At 39.2% G+C, this 19,794-nt stretch overlaps 1 protein-coding gene across 1 annotated transcript in view; it reads right to left on the bottom strand.

Moving 5' to 3' along the window:
• The window catches only part of GABRB1 (gamma-aminobutyric acid type A receptor subunit beta1), a 367,752-nt gene extending 356,229 nt beyond the window's left edge, over window positions 1-11,523 (bottom strand). The window contains exons 1-3 of the mRNA XM_041727238.1: window positions 11,352-11,523; window positions 11,097-11,188; window positions 10,629-10,696 (exon numbers count right to left, since the gene is read on the bottom strand). Coding sequence (XP_041583172.1) covers window positions 10,629-10,696; window positions 11,097-11,188; window positions 11,352-11,431 — 240 coding nt within the window. The 5' untranslated portion in view covers window positions 11,432-11,523. The remainder of the gene's footprint in view (window positions 1-10,628; window positions 10,697-11,096; window positions 11,189-11,351) is intronic.
• Window positions 11,524-19,794: the final 8,271 nt, after the last annotated feature.

Genomic DNA, 19,794 nt, shown 5'->3' with positions numbered 1-19,794 from the left:
TTAAATATATATGTATTTCTGGATTAGATGTATTTTTAACTTTATATTTAAAAATTTAATAAAGTTCTTTGGCTATCTTTTAAACCCTAACTTACCTCATTCAAGACCTCTCCACATTGGCTGAGGAACCCTTTTTCATATGCCACCTGTTAAATTTGATTCTCCTTCTTATTAAATGTCATTTGCTTTATAGTCATCCATCAAGTTGTTCTTTAACAATTTCTTAAATGTTTCTAGAAATATTGATAGTCCAGGTGCCAGTATGGAAATGACATTTTGAGAAATGAAAAGCAGTCATTATTTTTTAAAGCTGATGAAAAGTTATGGGGGTGCATGCACGTGTGTGTGTGTGTGTGTGTGTGTGTGTGTGTGTGTATGCCTTGGTATTTGTCATGAAGCAATGTTGTGTCTGTGAAACTGGCTGTGCCATGTGATAAACTTGTTTCTATAGAAACGGCTCCTCATTCATGATCATCCTAGAAGAAAATTTCAGATGAAGGCATAAGGTAGAACTGACAGAGAAACCATTAATTTCTAAATGAATACATTTAAATGCTGTCATTACTAACACTTCTGTATGACCAGAAAAATTATTTCATAATCTGTTGGGATTATAAAATATTACTAAGTCCCTGTAATATACTATGAGCTACATAGAGACCATAAAGAATTTAATCTTAAACTTCCTGGAGCTTACATAGTACAGGCAGAGAAGACAAGGCCAATAAAAACTTTTTATGGACTAAAAGATAATCATTATGTTATGTTGGATCTTTTGCCTTTTGGGAGTCTTGTTTACATGCCATATATACTCTTTCTCTAGCATAATTCTATTGTGGATACAGAAAAGGTCCTATAGAAGAAAGATGACTTCCTGTGGGTTTTAAAGGAGATCTAGATGCATTTGAGTGGGAGAAGGATTGCAAGTGGTAGGAGGGAGAAATGATGGCCTCTGACATGAGAAATATTCTAGGCACAGGTAGGATTTCAACTAAATGTCATTGAAATGTCTCTATGGAAACCACAAAGCTGTTCCTCCTGACTAGAGAATTGTATATCATTCCGTTGGAAATAATAGATCAGAAGAAAAGAAAAAAAGAAAAAAAAATCTCCCCATGAGTCACAGAGGGTTAGAGTAGGCAGGGAACCTGAGCTTTCAACAAATCTGTTCCTCCGCTTTCAGGAAGGATCCCAAATAACACTCTCATTCAACAGGAATCATTTCTAGCAACTTCCCTGATTAATCCATTCAGGAACAAGAGTAAGGCATCTAGCTTCTAACTTTCTTGTTGAATGTGAAGTACCTTAACCCATACTCTTCTTTCAATGGAGGTAGGGATGGAATAATAGCTGATTGCTATTAGCTATCTAAGAACCCTCTTCTATTTGAGACTATTTCTCGAGCCATGTCTCTGTGTTCTTCCTCTAAACTAAATAATACAATATAGGAATACAACTTGGCTTAAATAGCTATCCGCTTTCTATGAGAACATTTGTGAGGGCTTTGTTGAATTCTTGGTTAAAACCATTCCCACAAATGAACAAGGGGTAGTGGAAGGGGAGGTGGGCGGGGGGTTGGGGTGACTGGGTGATGGGCACTGAGGGGGCACTTGGCGGGATGAGCACTGGGTGTTATGCTATATGTTGGCAAATTGAACTCCAATTAAAAATTTTTTTAAAAAATTTAAAAAACACACACACAAAAAACAAAAAACCATTCCGACCATGCCATTCAAATGTGTCGGTTCTTCAGCAAAGCTCCTGGGAGTCACTTGTTAATTTGCTGACAGCTGAACTTCATCTCTCAGAGCATGCTGTTGGCCTCACTTGTGCTCTGTTATAGCCAGTCTCATGTCATCACCAAATACACTTTTTGCAGGAACTCATAGAGCTTTCACATGACTTCACATGGAAACACAGTGTTCCAGAAGGACTCTGAATCATTTTAGGGACGTGGTAGAGAAGAGAGCAGATGCTGTGTAAGTGAGTTCTCCACACATCTTTTTTTCCCACCTATTTGGTTTTAGAAAGGCAACTAAAACAGTACAAAGATCACTTCCCTGGGGGAATTTAAAAGTATGTTCTATATCCTATTAGGGTCTAGGTCCTCCTAGAGAAAGAACAATATGGCTAGAGATTAAAGTTGACTGTACTCTATTCTGTTTTTGGCTAGCACCCTTTCCCCATGTCTCTAACCGGCTCATTTCAGCCACCACATTTCTTTCTGTACCCCAGGATTTCCCCCTATAGAACTTGCTTCATTTACAGAATTAGAAGACTCACCAAAAACTAGTCTTTTCCAGGATAGTTCCAATCTCCAATATTCCACCCCAATTCCCTACAAGTACCTTATAATAACATGCATGGTACCACATGTGCCTATCACTCTACATGGAACTTTGCAGGGCATCCTAGGGTCATTTCATACGTAACTTCTGTCATTCAACTGGTTACAAAATCCCACTCATATACCTCTGCTTGATCTTTTCTACTTTTTTTTTTTTTTTTTTACTTTCCATTGCTAAGGCCACTCTTCTTCTGCTTTAGGTATTTATCATCTCTCATCTGGACTTTGAAACGCCCTCTTAGCTTCTTACCTAGGATTGCTGCCCCCAATTTTAGCCTTATCTACTTCATCCTTCACATAACTTCCAGAATGATCTATCTGAAATGCAAAACATAGTACCTGTTAAAACCTTTAGCAGGTTTTCTGAATTTCAAGATTAGTATTCATTTCCTTAGCATACATATTCCAGAGTCATTTCTTTCTCTGCATGTGTGTCATTTTAAAGTAAACATATAAAACATATATGAGTTTTTTTGATAAATCAAATAACTCAGAAGGTCATGTGAAGTACAGCAGGGATTTCTTCAGGTCAGGTCATACCCCTAATCCTAGTTTCACTTCCAAGAGACAACCACTCGTTTCTTACATATTCTTCCAGAAATGTTCAGTGCATATACAAATAAACATATATATGTATGTATGTATGTATGTATGTATATAGACAGCTTTCTTTTTGCACAAGTGAGATCATTCAATAATACTGTCTTACACCTGGCTTTTAGTATTGTCTTATGTCTTGACAATCTGCCCTGTACCCTTAAATTCTCATAAGAGTGAATTACCTGTGGTTCCTGGAACACTCCATGCTATTTTCAGGCACACTTGCCAATGCTTATGCCCTTCTTTTTGCTTGAAGTTTCTTCTTTTCATTTGCAGTCTATCCATGGTCCTAACTACTATTCCTCTTTAAGATTCATCTCAAGGATTAACCCTTCACACCATTCCTTAGAAACTACCCCTCCTGCTCCCGTAGAATCCCAGGCATACGTGTCTCAACCCAGCACCTAGCATATCATTTGAAAATAACTTTACGTGCACATTGTCTTGCATAGTGTAAAATATATGAAGATATGGAACATAGCTTAGTCATATTTCCATCCCTAGTGCCCATTTCAAAGCATGATCTTCTTTTTTTTTTAAAAAAAAGAATTGTTCTGTAAGTATGTGTTGAACCAAAACACCACCAAAACAAGATAACTATAAATACTTCCAAATCTTCCAAAGGGGAAAAAAATCTTCATTCCAGCAAATAGGATTTTTAATAATTTTTTTAAGACTGTAAACTCTACAAGGACAGAAACTGATAGAGTAGTTGAATGAATGCTCTTGGAAAAAAATGCCCTTTAACCTTAAATATACAATACAATGACAAGTTTTACTGGGATTGAAAGAGGGGGGAATACGTTAGGTACTTAATGGAGGAGTAGCAGAAAAACAATGAGGACTAATAAAGATTCTAAAATGGGGTAACTGGGCTCACAAAAAAAAACCCATGCGTCTTTCACTTTTGTGGCCAGCCTTTTCTCTAAGTTATAACCGCTGATAGGAATTAATTGCAAACCCTTCTTGAACATTTCTGTTAAGTGCTGAGTAGTAGATTGTTATATGCCACAGACTATTTAACTTCCTTCAAGGATAGTCAGGGGATTTCACAAAATGTACAATCTGCTGCAAACAACTATTCTAAAATACAGAAACCCAATCCTGGTATTATAAAAAAAAAATAGGATTCAGCCCTCTGAAAAAGTTCGTGGAAAAACTCTGTACTAACATTTAATCAACTATAAGCACATATCCATTTATCCTCCTATTATCCTCAAGTATGGTAATGTCATTTGAGTTATTAAAACTCAAGTCAGTTGGGAACACTTACTACCATCATTTTTCTTTTGAAATGTTTTACCTTCCTTGATAATTTCAAGATTTCATTCAAGTGTGTTTTGAGGGTGCTATCAAGACTTTGGGGGCCTGCCAAAACAAAAAGCATCAGACACTTACAGAATTGATACCAAGTAGTGTCCAGCTAAGATGAACATCTTAGCTTTATTTTTTTTAATATTTGATTTGTTTATTTGAGAGAGAGAGAGAGAGAGAGAAAGAGCACAAGTAGAGGAGAAAGAAGAGCAGGGTCTCTAACAAGCAGGGAGACTGTTGAGGGGCTCCATCCTAGAACCCTGCGATCATGACCTGAACAGAAGATAGGTGGTTAACCAGCTGAGCTACCCAGATGCCCCAACAACGGTGCTCCCAGACCACCTGACGGAAAGATTTTAAATGGTTTGGGCAAATCCTTTGAGATACCCAGATCCTGGAAAGTAATGATTTCCTACTGCTTTACATTAAGTGTTGAAAAATTTATCAGTTTGGCAGCAGTGGAGAAATGTTGCCAGTTTGCATACAGTGGACAGAACAGGAAGAAATGTCTCTGATTTGGTATTGGCTCCAACATTCAACGCAGCATAAATGAGGGATGAGTCAAGTCTCATTTTGAAGACCATTGGTCCAACGTATCCTATTGTTGTCTTTGGGAATGTGTTTAGAAAAAAATGGGTAATAATATCATGACCAATTAAAATGGTGATTCAAGAGGCTCGGGATCACACAGTTATTGCTGCATTGTTCCCCGGAGACCACCATGATTAGCGTTCAGTAGGAACTCAACAAACGCTTGTTGACTGATGTATCTAACAGAAGAATAAAGTAGCACGAGATGGACACTAACAGGAGAATAAGACGGAGTAGGAGAATTTTGATTTTGGCAAAGTCCAAAATATTTAAAAACCTGCGTTTATATCATAGAATATTTGAACTGAAAAGAGGTCTATAGCAATAGTGTCATTTACCTTCATTTCATAGAGTAGAAACCTGATGCCCAGAGAAGCCAAATGACTCACTCAAGGTCCTGAACCTGAGTGAGTACTGGGAATATTTTTCTTTTCTTTTCTTTTTTTTCTTTTCTTTTCTTTTCTTTTTTTCTTTTCTTTTCTTTCTTTCTTTCTTTCTTTCTTTCTTTCTTTCTTTCTTTCTTTCTTTTCTTTCTTTCTTTCTTTTTTTTTTCTTGTCTGGCAGATAGGAGCCATACCCAGAGTCAGGTTGGCCTGGTTTCAAATTCCAGCTATATCACTACAACCTCTAACTTCTGAGCATATTATTTATCTAACCTAAATCTCTCCATCTATAATGCAGGGTAATAATCTGATATCTTTAAATCAAGGATTATATGAGCTAGTAGTAGAAAGCATCCGATAAACATACCTCATACATTAGGATGTGTTCAATAAATGTTACTATTTATTTTCATTGCATTACACACTTTCATACCCAGTCTGGCCCTGTAATCCCAAGAACACAGGCTTTCAAATGAGAACTCAAATTTTTAAAAATCCAGATAGGCTGGCTTTGATGTGACTTAGGGTACAAAAAGATCTTTCTGTTATCTCCAAACAGAATGGCAAAGGGGAAGTTTTCCTTTCCTGACCTCTCAAGATGGTATAATATTGTAACCCAGCACCTAACAATGAAGCCTTGTGGATTACTCAGACAAAAGAAAAATGTATTTATATCTTTACTTAACTGTCGATATCTGTTCCTGCCTTTAAATGATACTGACCTATTTGCTCTATTTGCAAAGGAATTTTATTATAACCTCACAGAAATTCCTGACATCAACAAGAGTACGTTTAAGCTATTTTACAAAGCTACTGCAAGCTCCTCCGTGGGGGGAAAACAGTTTGCAATGTTCTCTATTCTGAAAAAGAAAAGTCATTGGTGTTCTGTAAAGCAGCAGGACAGTATTGTCAGAGTTACTGTGGCTGGAAATATTTTCATAGCCATCGTTTAAGGTTGGCTGACTCATAAGTATTGACACAGTTAGGAGGACTGCTTATTAGTCAAGTCAAGCCCCATCATCGAGGCTCTCGCCTTTGTCCTTTTGCTTATCACCACTTACTCAACTAATGTTCCCTTTCGAGCATAGCTACCTGTTCATCTAGAAATTAACTTAAAACTTAATTTGGAACCTTGAAATAATAACATTCCTAGAGAAATTGAGGAGAAAAAAAAAGCTCATTTCTTAATAATGCAAGATCTTAGAATAATGTATTACAACCTTGCGGCTCAGAGTGCCATCACCGGCAGTTGGCATCATGGCTCAGGAGATGCAGAAAGTCGACCCCACCCCAGACCTCTGATTCAGAATTTGCATTTTAACATTTTAAGATCTCACAGCGATTCAAGGACACATTACAGACTGGGAAACACTGACTTAAAAGAAATGGGCAGGGGGGATTCTGAAAGTGGTTACTGGTTTATGTCACCAAAATCAAGTAATGAGACATAACTACAGTATGTACCACAATCCACTGGAATCAAATATTAAAATAACAACAGCAACAACCGTGGAATGTAACAACCGTGGAATGTAACAACAGCGGATATTCAGTAAATTATATTTGTTTTTCTTTTAGGTATTATTTACACGACTGGCTCATTTTAGGCTTTTCTGGGCTTTTTTTTTTTCTTTTTTGACTCTTCATTGTTAATTGCAATGCCTAGAAGAGCATTCACTAGTGTATCCACCCACGCATGAAGGAAGAAAAGAAACAATGAATGCATAGTAATTATCTATTACTGGGAGTGGCTACTTGGATTAGGACTCAATGGATGTAGAGTCTTCTGGGAGTGACTTTAGATCAGGGACAGAATTTTCCTACTTGATCATCGGAAGCCACCTCCTCAATAGGAAAGAAGAGCTGGTTATTGGAATCTGAAATGCAAGAATTCAACCACTTGTTTGCAGGTTAACACCACGTGTCCCCAATCTTCTGCCCAAAGACCTGCTTACTACTGTTTGTGTTTTATGGGGCTTATATTAACAGATGTTAGTGGTTACTTTAAGGTAATTAATGGGGCTATTGTCTTCTTTTTGCCCCAGCTGCCTTCTGTTCAGATGGCTTGGCAGGAACTAAGGGAAGGTTCGAAAGGTTTAATATAACAATGGAAATCACTTTAGTTTTTTTTTAAGATAATTGTTCAGAAAATGACAGTATATAATCACTATCACCTGCATAGTGCCTGCGAATGGTGCCTGCGGAAAAATCTTTCCTAATTTAATCAATAATATTAATTCCTGAAAAGACAAGTTGTACTCCTAAGTATAGTTTTTTTTTTTTCTCCATTAGAATTCTTCCTCAGAGGTATATTGTTCAGAATTCATTGCTCAGAACCAGCAATTCTTGGTTGTATAGGCTCTTGACTGTAAAAGCTCTCCTTTATTTTTTTAATTTGGGGAAAACATTCTATATCCTGAAGATCATGAATCAGAAAATACTCGATGTTATGTCAGTCCTTAAAAGAGATAATGCTATAAAGCAATATGGAATTATATTTAGGGTAGCATAAGAAAAGAACAAAAGTCAACAGAGCCTATTTCTCAAACCCATTAATATAATGCGCAATTATCATGTCATTTTCCCAGTTGTGGAATGGGTGGGTAATAATGGTAATGAAGGGAAAAATAAAAATGAGCAGTGTTTTAGTAATGGATTTTAGTCTGAATTCGCTGTATAACTATTTTTTTTATTATAGTCTTTGTCCATTCTTATTTTGTCAATTTTGGTAAAAATTTCCTTTAAATAACCTCAAAATTTACTACCTAATCAGTGTACTGAAACATGCTTAATATAAAAATCAGTGAGTCTAAAAAAAAAAAAAATCAGTGAGTCTTATTTGCCATTGACATTTCAGCCCTACTTACATTATCTAAAATTCAAAGCATATTGTAGACAATGCTCTTAACCAAGGCCAACGATTGAGGTTGTGTTGATAGCCCTAGATCTTGAAATCCCTCTTCTTTTTTTTTTTTTTTCCAACTTTCTTGGACTTATTTCCCTTCTGTTTAGCTCAATGCTTTGTCACAGATGAGAACAATAAAGTAGACCTTGAATCTCATTGGTAATACCATGGAACAATAAGTAAATCAGTGTTTATTATTTTTCACTGTTTAACAGTGGTTTCTTTTCCCCATCATTCTAACACCACTATGGAAAGATTTTTGGTATCTTAGTACAATATAGTTTTCAAAGGATTATCTGTTGGGAGAATATTTAAAAGTCAAGTACATATACACATGGTGCAGTAAGTAAATAGGCTGTATTATTCCATCATTAGGAGCTCTTTCCAGTGGTACTGCAATTAAATTCAATCCTTTTTGTCTGGGCTATGTATGAATTCAGTTGAACAACTGGCTATACAGAGCTTTTTTGTTGTGGTGGTGGTTATTTTGGTTAATAGCAACTTCCCTATTCAATTCAGTTTCTTTTTGTAACTCAGAAGTTGTTTGCAAATATGGTCAACAGAATTATACATTTTTTAAAATTCTGAAAAGCATCCTACCCTAAATAGAAAATGGACCACTAACAAAGGCACTGTTTGCCTTTTGAGCTGTCTGAATCTTCTCCCATTTTATAAATTATCTATGTGGGTACTTATAAGGTGCCAAAATAAATGACTGAAAAGGAAAACATTATCATCATTTATCTACATGATACAGACTACTTTTTAATTTATTATCTAATTTATCCAGTTACACTAGTGTGGAGTAGGTACGATTTGTATATGTGCGCAGGTTATTACCTTCCCCAGTATTTGTAAATCATGTGTTTCAGGTTGGTTTGTGGTAGTGAGATGTACATGAACAGAACATTATAAATAAGCCAGCCTGTTAAAAATCTTTCTCGATTCAGAAAACATTCACTGTGCATTCATTTTTAAAAATCATTTTTTCTTTTCCCAATACAACCATCAGGGGCATCATTTTAAATAAACTGTTTAAAGCAGGGAAAGCTACAACTATAAAATATAGAAATTTAAAGCCTTTTTCTTCTACTTCTATTCAATAGATTACATACTTATTTTTTTCCCTGACATCACCTAAAAAAAAATTCTTAAACCTTATTATGTTAAAATATAACGGCACAGTAGTAATAAAATGAAATGGCAATTCAGTACCCTTTACAGCTATAGAGTGACAAAATCCCAGAGGGTTTTTAGTCTTTAGATTATTCAGGCCGTCTAAACCTCTGCTGCCACAGTTTTTGGGTTGTCTTTTTTTTTTTCGCAAATGGAATAAAAATGGCATTTCGCTCCTGTAGATCTAGCTGTTCCCTGGGTGGTTGGTTCTAGAAAAGCAACAGGCTTTTCCCCCTGCCTTACCAGAAGCAACAGTTAGAAACTCTAACAACTAGACAACTGCTACCCCACAGTGGTTGGAAACAGCCAATATTGAAGATGACAGCTATGATTTCAATCTACTGTGCAACAGCTTCAGAAAGGGAGAAGGAAAGGGGAAATAGAAAGAATGTCAACCTTCTGAAAGGACTGCCCTACGTCCCTACCTCCCCCTCCCCGAACCCGAACCCCCCAGCCCCGCCCTTTTCATCACCAGGCTTCCCAACCCCCCCCCCCCCCGCAGGCTTAGGTTTCAGGCTTAAAGCAAAGCAATAACTGGACCCCTTTCTTTTTCTTTCTTTCTTTCTTTCTTTCTTTCTTTCTTTCTTTCTTTCTTTCTTTCTTTCTTTTTTATTTTTTTGCTCGACCCCTTTCTTTTTTCTTTCTTCCTTTTTTTTTTGCTCAATCTCTTCCTTTCTTTCTTTCTTTCTTTCTTTCTCTCTTTTTCTTTCTTTTCTTTCTTTCTTTTTTATTTTTTTGCTCGACCCCTTTCTTTTTTCTTTCTTTCTTTTTTTTTTTTGCTCAACCCCTTTCTTTCTTTCTTTCTTTTCTTTTTTTTTTGCTCGACCCCTTTCCGTTGCAACTTCAGCTTGCAGGAGGTGCCGGCCTCCCCAGGTCCCCAATGCCCGCAGGGGCCGCCGCGTGGCTCAGCCTGTTGCTCGCGCCAGCAGGTGCGCGGGAGCCCGGAGCCCAGGAGGGGCCCCGGCGGCGCCGGGGAGCCGGGGCGCGGGGAGGCGGGGTCGGGGGGCGGCGACCCAGGGCGCGGGGCCCCGGTGCAGGCCGCGCGGCCGCCGGCAGGTGGAGCCGTGGGCGCCCCCAGCCCCGCCGCGACCCCGCGGAGAAGGCGCCCAGACTCCGCCCCTCGGGTCCCCGGGCGGCGCCGGGCACTCTCCGGCGGGGGCGCTGCGGGGACCTGGCTGCGCGCCGAGGGCCGGGAGCAGGGGCCCCGGGGCGGGGGGGGGGGGGGTGACCCCGGCGAGACGCGGAGGGCGCGGGGCCCCGCCCCTCCCCCTCTGCGCCAGCCCGGCCGCGGGCCCGTCGGGAGGCCACTCACCATGTTCACTTCGGAGACCATGTCTATGCTGGCGACATCGATCCGCATGCCCACGTCCACAGGGGGCCCTGCGGGGAGGTGGGACACGTTGGGGGACATCGGGAGGGCGGGGGGCTTCCCTGCGCTAACCGCCTTTGGGGCGGGCGCCCTGCACCCCGCTCCCCCGCGCAGGGGGCGGCCTGGGAAAGCAGGTGCGGGCCCACGCGCGATGCAGTGACTCTGCAGAGGGGGGTCGGGCGGGGCAGGCCGGCGCGGCCCGGGGCTCCCTCCGCCTGCCCCCGGGGGTCCGGGGCGCGCGTGTGCACGCGTGTGCACGTGTGTGCACGTGTGCCCGGGGCGCAGCGCGGAGAGCACACTTGCGGAGATGACATGCTTTTTTTTTTTTTTTTTTTTTTGACATTTATCTTTGACAGGGAAGGAGACCTAGATCCGTACGGGTTACAGGTTGAATAAAAGCTGAAGCGTTACCTCCGAAGTCCGGCCGCAGGCGGATGTCGTATCCCTTGAGCAGTCTGTCCACCGTCTCTTTCACGTAGGACATGTTGCTGGGCTCGTTGGCGCTGAAGGGGGAAGCGGGGATCGTGTTGAGCACGAGCGCTAAGTGCGAGCACGGAGATGGAGACGGGCACCCTGACCCCACAGCCCCGCTCCATGATCCAGCAGGCATGCAAGCAGGAACACACGGGGGGGGGGGCGGGGAGACGTTCAACAACAGCAGCTCACCTGTGTGCACAACAGACCATGGCAATCATCACAGGGAAAGAGAGGAGCCCCAGACTCTCTCGGCTGTGTGCTGTCCACATTACTAACTCGGATCCAAGAATGGTCTTTTCTGCGAAGATTCAAGCAATGCAACTTAGTCCGCGACAGGGCAGTAATCCCCGAATGGACCTGCGCATGCGCACGCGGGACTCACTACCAAAAAAGACACCTTGCGCCTTGCAAACAGTATTCCTAGTGGAACAGGCAACAGATTTCAATCCCCTTAAAGTTCCTGTTGGTGGTGTTCCACGTCCTCCGAGTGGTCGGGGATCGCCTGTTCCCTCCCTGCTGCGGATCCTGGACGCATTTGCCTGCTGAGGTGTCTGAGCATTAGAGGTTGCTGCTAGGTCCCTTGCCTTTCTGTCCTCAACCTGGTTTGTCGTTGCTGCTGCTGTTGTTGTTGTTGTGCTTTCTTGCAACTCAGCTCCCGGGGATCTGGCTGGGGCTGCCTGGGATTGGGGCAGTCACTGGTGCTCCTAGAACTGAGAGTCTGGGGGCAGGGGTGGCTCTCGGGTCTCCAGGGGGTGCAGGGGGTGGGGGAGCGAGTGGAGAGTGAGAGCCAGGGAAGACGGGAGGGGGCAGGGGGAACTCAGCACGAATTTGAGGACTTGGAGAACCAGATCCCCTTAGGAAGCATCCTGGAGCACCTGCCTCAGTGTAGCCCTTCTCCGTGGGAGGGGGAGGAGGAGAGGAGGGCCAACTTTTTCACTTGCTCCCCCACTTTTCTTCCCTCCCCCTCTCTTGTCTCTCCAGGCACGAGATTTAAGGGAAGCAAGCGATGAGGCAGCAGCTCTGGGCAGGCAACCCTTTTTCTAGTGCCATCTGCCGCAAGTCCCACTTTTTTTCCCCCTAGGTTTTGGTAAGGAAAACCTCTTTCTTAAAACTGCGGGTGTGTTGGCTGGCATCAGTAGCCCAGCACAGAACCCTCAAACCCCCCAGAGGGTCTAAGCGCTGCTCGCATGTAGATTGGGGTCCTGAAGGAGCAAGGGGTGTTGGCATTATATTAAATTCAGTCAATGCAATTCAGTAAATGTCACGGAGCACATGTTAGACGGGAGGCCCTGGGCTAGGAGTTTGTTCATTTGTTTAATGGTATATATTAAATATTTACTATGTTCTTGGCATTCTGGAACTCAGAGACGACTTAGAGAGGGTTCCCGACCTAGAGAAATTCACAGGATCCCCGTGAGGAAGATGGACACAAATGTAAGGAAATCCAGTAGGTCTCTAGGTAGTTTGTTTAGTGACAGGAGGCTTGTTAATACTACAGAGAGTGGTAGATAATGGTGTCCAGACAAGGAGAAAGCTTTTTGTCAGAGCCGGGAGGGAGAGGTATTCCAGAAGGAGGGAACAGCCTGTGCCAAGTCTTGGAGACTTGAAAGGCTGTGGTCTATCTACTTGGCTAGCTGACCCCAGAAATAACTGATTGGAAAATAAAAGGAGAGAGGTAGGGGATGGTGGTCATGAGGGGGCAAAGAGAAGCCGAGGCCAGACCATAAGGGAAGTTACATCCTTTATTATGCCAATTTAGGCTTCTAGAAATCACTGAAAGTTTTAGGTAGGGATAGTCAGGGTCAGATGTCAGTTTTAGATACAATGCTCTGGTAAAATAATCATGATCAGAATAATTAGAATTTATCACTTGCTGACTCCTTGCTGGTTATCGTGCGCGTTATATGGATGACCTTATTTAAGCCTTCATAATAATCCAAATATGGTAGATATTATTATTATTCTCATTTTGTAGATAATGAGACTGAGAACAAATCAGGGTGATACAACTAGTTCAACATCAAACAGTTAATAAGTCGTGGAATGAGCATTCCAACCCAGAATCCATGGACCTGACTACTGTCTACTATGAAGGATGGACCCCAAGAGGAGAAACCAGAGACAGAGAAAACAATGAGTAGGGAGAAAGGTTATTACAGTGCCCCAGGCAAAAGGAGCTAAAGTCAGATGGTGTTTAGCGTGGAGCCGAGGTGATAGACTAATGCAAGTTTTCAGACATATAATGGAGACATCAAAAAGCCGGAAAGGTCATCACATGAAGACTTTGGAAAGTCAATCAGAAGGATTGTACAAACATTTACACGTGTAGATCTTGACATTCTACATATATTCACTTTATTTTCTCCATTTGAGCCTCATACCAGCCTTAAACACTGAGGCCATTTCTTCTGGGGACAATGATAACTCTTAATCAGGTTCCTTAATTTTCTGGAAAGGGTGTCAGGTCTACCTCTTTGTAATTCATATGGATCTGCTTTCAACGAGAAAAAGAAAAGGTTTATTTAAGCCTCACATGTCACTGAAGCATAGATCCTCTCTATATGGCACAACTCCACAAACGCTTCATTGTAGAAAACAAAACTTGTGGAGGTTTACTTCCCTTGTTTGTTCATTCGTTTATTGCTCAAATATTTATTAAACATTTAGTAAGCGACTGACGCTATGCTAAAACCCAGCGACCGAACCATAAAAAAAGATAGCACATGGAGTCCCTTTCCACAAATTTGAGGCTGCAAATGGTAGCCTTTGCCAATCAAATTGAATTCATAAAAGAATTATTTGGTTAGGTGTTTACTCTTTGTTCAACTTCTATAGCTTTTATTGGGATGTATGTTTTCCAATTGGTCATAAACCCCCCAAATTCTTTTTGAATAACAACTGGGATTGTATTTATTAATTCCTATGAAAGAGTTAAGATTTTATTCTAGAATTAAGGAAAACTATGAATGATTTCGTGTACTTGAATCCCAATGTTTAGTATGCTGCGATTGGATCGGTTTCACTGACTTTGGCTTTTAAATTATGCCTCCGTTTGTATGGAATAACACTATAAGTCATTAGATATTTATAATGTCATCTAATACTGGGTGCTATTGAGGATGACATGCACTAAGTCACTCAGTCTCTTATGTATGAGGACCTGTGGGAGAAAATTTTTCCTAGACCCTAGTTGGAATCCTCAAATTCATTAATTTCCTCATTTGTTTTGGCCACTGGGAATCTCAGAGTTATAGGTACAGTTCAGCTTTAATCATTATGTAAGGTCTTAATGACCTGCATTTTGTTATGTTACATTTCTCCCTTATGCCCTCGAATCCTAAATTTAATTTTCCTTTGTCACACTTTCTTAACTTAAAAACAGATATGTTGCACTGAATATATATAGTGTATAAGCTGTCTTGAATAATTTTTGCAACTATTTGGGAAAAAATTCAAAATAATAAAAAGCAATAGGTAAATAATTGAAACATGCTAAAAATCATCAAACCTAGACACGCTCTGGGGACTTTTCTTTTTATGGCTTAAAACATCAACAGTTAATTCCTTTGTGAAGTTGCTTATTTCTTTTCCAAAGTAACTCTTTTAATTAAGATCTTCCCCCTTCAAGACTCAACTCAATTTCCTTTTTTTTTTTTTTTTATTAAAGCTGCCCCTGAAAGCTATTGTATACTTGATCATCCCTACTCTTATTATCATCTACTGATAACTTCTAGGAGGATTCTAACATTTATCATCCATTTAGCAAATTTAACTGTGAACCTGTGGATGGATTAGTATGAAGTATTTACCAAAAAGGAAAAATTTCCTACAAGTGAATACGAGAGAAGGAAATGGGACAAAGAGAAACTCCAAATGAGGAACTGCAGATTAAAACAATGATATACTATTTCAAGCCTATTAGATATGCAGAATCTAAGAATGCCAAATATTGGTTAGGAACTCCGACATACTTTTAGTAGGCATACAAATTGATCTGAATACTATGGAAAGCAATTTGGGCATATCTGGTAAAGTTGAAGATGCCTATGCCCTTTGGCCCAGAATTTCCACCACTAGGAATATATCTCACACGGTCTAAGAATGTTCATTGCAGTGTTGCTTTTAATGGTGTAAAACTGACAACAACCTAAATGCTTAATCTACTGGGAATAAATAAATACTGACATAGTTACACAATAGAATCCAACAGTAAAAATATATAAATATCTACATGCTTTACATAGATAGATCACAATATAAAATATTAAGCAAAAACAAAATACAAAGAGCTAGGTGCATGCAAAAAAATGAAATAAAAACAAACAAACAAACAAAAAAACCAAAGAGCTAGGTGCAGAATTATACAAGTGTGATACCATTAAGTGAAGTTAATAACATTTAAGGACAGGGGTGCTTGGGTGGCTCAATCAGTTGAGTGTCCAACTTTTGGTTTCAGCTCAGATCATGATCTCAGGGTCATGGGATCAAGCCTCCCATCAGGCTCCACCCAGAGCAGGGAGTCTGTTGAGGATTCTCTTTCTCCTTCTCCCTCTATCCCTCCCCTCTCCCTCCACTGCTCTTCCTCTCTCTCAAATAAATAAGTAAATCTTAAAACAACACATTTAGGCCCAAAACCCAGAAAATGTATTACTATATAGATAGATGTATAGATTTTAGGAGATGAATATCTATAACAATAATAAAGATAGGAAGGATATTCAATTTTAGGATATAAAATCCTAACTGAATCTACAATACTTTATCCAATAAAAGAATCTCAAGCAAATTAGTCAAAACATGATATATTGGTGTTCATTGTTCTACTCTTTATATATGTCCAGTATTTGAAATATTTTATAAAAACGAATTAAAACTAATAAGTGACAAACTGAGAATATGTATTTGAAATTTATATTTTAAAATGTTGATGCATATCACTAAGAGAAATAAATAAACCTAAGAAATAAATAGGAAGATGATTATAATATAGAGGCATTTCGCAAAAGACAGTGACCAGTAGATATATTAAAAATTTTCAGTCTCAAAAGTAATAAAATGAATACCATTTTCAAAAAAGTATGAAGCTCCATTTTTATTTAGTTGGCTATTTTATAAAGGTTTAACATCAAATATCATGAGGGCTATAAAGAAATACGATTCTATATACTTTGGGGTCAGTGTAAATTACCATAATCTATCTTAAGGACAATTTGTAATACTAATAGCCTTACAATATGCTATTTTCTAAATCTATCTGTAGATTTGCATTTTTAATTGATCAGGTTGTCTCACTTAAACTAATATTATATGTATACAATTATAATGTACTTAATGATGATTTAAGATTTAATGTATGTATACATTGTGGCATGCTTACTACAACCCAGTTAATTAGCACATCCACTGTCTCACATAGTTACCATTTTTTGTGTGTGATGAGAACACTTAAGATCTACTCTCAGCCAATTTCAAGTATACCGTTCAATATGATTAACTATAATCACCATGTTAGATCCCCAGAACTTACTCATCTCATAACTGGCTAAAGAGCACAAACTTTCATTTTTAGTGTGGTTTATTTTTGTCAAATCACTTCAAATAAACTCACCTTGAATTTTGGTAACCTAGCCACACTATCACTACTTTTTAAATATTTATATGTCCTTTGTTATGCTTTCACCCCTCTTTAATAGATTTACTATATTTATTAAAACCATAAAATCTTGTGTCACTTTGGTATTATAGTAAGTCTACCAGTAACTTAAGTGATACTTTTATCTCTGTTTATAGAAATAGCTTCATTTTATTTTTTGCATATGAATTTATTCCCTAAGGGTTTACTATCTTCTTGGGGCAAAAAATGTCATGTGTTTCAGGCTATATTAAGAGCAAGTTATTTAACAGATTTTTAGCTACTAATATAAAAAATGTCTTTTTCTTTTAAAAAATATTTTATTTATTTATTTTAGAGAGAAAGAAAGAGCATGAGCAAGCAGGAGGACAAGCAGAGGGAGAGAGAACAGAAGCAGACTCTGCACGGAGAAAGGAGCCCCCAGGGGTATGTGGCTCCATCCCACCACCCTGAGATCATGACCTGAGCCAAGACCAAAAGTTGAATGCTTAACACACTGAGCCACACAGGCACCGCCCCCTCCAAAATGTCTTTTTTATTTTGTGTTTTTCAGCTCTTCTTATTCAAATATTACAATGTGGAATTTGAGGACAAAATTTATGTCATGTCATAGATCCAAGTACATTTCTACCTCCTATTTATTTATTTATTTATTTATTTATTTTAAATTTTATTTATTTATGATAGTCACACAGGGAGAGAGAGAGAGAGGCAGAGACACAGGCAGAGGGAGAAGCAGGCTCCATGCAGGGAGCCCAACATGGGATTTGATCCCAGGTCTCCAGGATCGTGCCCTGGGCCAAAGGCAGGCGCCAAACCGCTGCGCCACCCAGGGATCCCTCTACCTCTTTTTTAAACTCATATTTAATTAAACTTCATGCTGTAACAATTTTGTAAATTATCTTAAATAAAAAAGGAAATTTATGTTTTATTCTTTACCTGTATTTATACTTGTTTTGAGTTTCTTCTGAAATTACTATTTCCAGTATTTCTACTATTCCCAGTGTTTGGAGTGATTATGAGAATATTCTTTTCTTGTGTTAAGGAGAATTCTACACAAATAGATAAGTGATTTCATGCTTGTTTTTTTTTTTTTATCTTGTTTACATTCCAATTAGTTAATATACAGTGTAATACTAGTTTCAGGTGTACAATTTATTGATTCAACATTTACATACAACAATATATACTCTATCTTATTAATTAATAAAGACATTCCAAGTTGATTACATTAAAAATACTAATTTATATTAGGAAGAATAGTTAACATTTGTATAGGCTTATTATTTATCAATACAATTTTAAACACTTGACATATTTAGTGCTTACAGTACCTTCTGAGGTGGTGATACTATAATTAGTTCTGTTTTACAGATGAAGTAATTGAGACACAGGAAGTTAATTAAATTATCCAAGGTTACACAATGAAATGATAGAGACAGTTTAAATTCAGGTGGTCTATTGGCAGTCTATGCTCTTTACCAGTACACTATTAATTATGAAAAAATGTTGCCACAATAGAGCACTTTTTAAAGCTCTATTGAGATAATTATTGATTTTTGTAAATTCTCCTATGTAATTACATGCATCTAGAGTTTATCTTATTTTTTAAAAGATTTTATTTATTTATTCATGAGAGAGAGAAAGAGAGAGAGGCGGGGACACAGGCAGAGGGAGAAGCAGGCTCCCTGTGGGGAGCCAGATGTGGGACTGGATCCAGGGAGGGTGGGATCATGCCCTGAGCCAAAGGCAGGCACTCAACTGCTGAGCCCCCCAGGGATCCCCTGAGCTTATCCTATGTTATAAGTGACTTACATTTTTAGAACCAGCCAGAATTAGAGATTTTTTTCTTGAAACATAACAGACCTATGCTCCCCAAGTGGAATCTTATAAAGGGTCACTGTGAAAACTGGAAGTGCATGTAGGGTTGTAATCTGTGGTGATGAGTGTGATGCTCTGGGTACACAGAAAAATCAAAGAGAATGACTATTAAGTTTACCAGAGAGCTATTGCCTTAAACCATCATTTAAAAGTGTTGCCATTCATAACCTTGTTAATGTGCAGAGATTTCACTGTTACTCTTTTAGTAGAAACTATTTATACTTTTCATTTTACCTGTTTCATGGGCTAAAGTTTAGAACCTGAGATTAGCTAAAGAACCAAAGTGTTACAAATTACCAGGTGATTATCCAGGTGAATACTTATCTCTCTAAACATATAGCCCTGGGGCTTATTCATTTATTGACTCAAAAATATCTGTAGAACTATGCAACAATAAAAGATGCCTCATCTTTTATTTATCAGGGTAAACACATCCAAATGACCGGTATATAATGCAGAAAATACTGGCAATGAGAAAAAAAACATTCCATCGTATTGTTAAAAAGCAAAATTCAACTAAATACATTTGAAGATCTAATTGGTTTTATTAAGCCATTCATAAATCAGGAACATCCCACCTATCCAGTAGAAAGGAGCTCAAGAAATTGCACAAAAGGAATTTTTTATGGAAGGAGGATGTGGGGGTGGGGGTGGGGGGAGGCTTTATTAGCAAAAGAAAAGAAAAGATTGCTTCAGGCAAAGTCATCTTCCCTTGGAGAAGGAGAGGGGGTTTATTAGGTGGATTACCTCATCTTCCTTTGGGGGTTGGAAAGGGCCCCTGTGACACTTTACCTGCCTCCATGCTGCTGACCTACCCGCCAAGACTACATTTCTGGAGGAGGTTAGAACTGCAGTTAGGTTAGGTATTGGGCCCTGATTTGGTGACTCCATTCTGGACTGTGGTTTTCTTTTTAACAACCTTGTCTTGTCAGAGAAGACACCTCTAAAAGTCAACACTTTCTGCTAGACTTTCAGCTCATGGAATTAAGAAGTTGGGGCAGGTGACACACACAAGCAAAGGCATGAGTCATGCAGTTGATGGTGATCAAGGAAATGGTAGTATTTCAGGGAGAATGGGGCAGAGATTGTGTTTGCATTGGTGAGAGAACTGGAGATGTG

This window comes from Vulpes lagopus, chromosome 12 (genome assembly GCF_018345385.1).
Source record: "Vulpes lagopus strain Blue_001 chromosome 12, ASM1834538v1, whole genome shotgun sequence".
Lineage (NCBI taxonomy): Eukaryota > Metazoa > Chordata > Mammalia > Carnivora > Canidae > Vulpes > Vulpes lagopus.
Note: the sequence above shows the minus strand (reverse complement) of the source record. Positions and strands in the feature narration are given on the sequence as shown.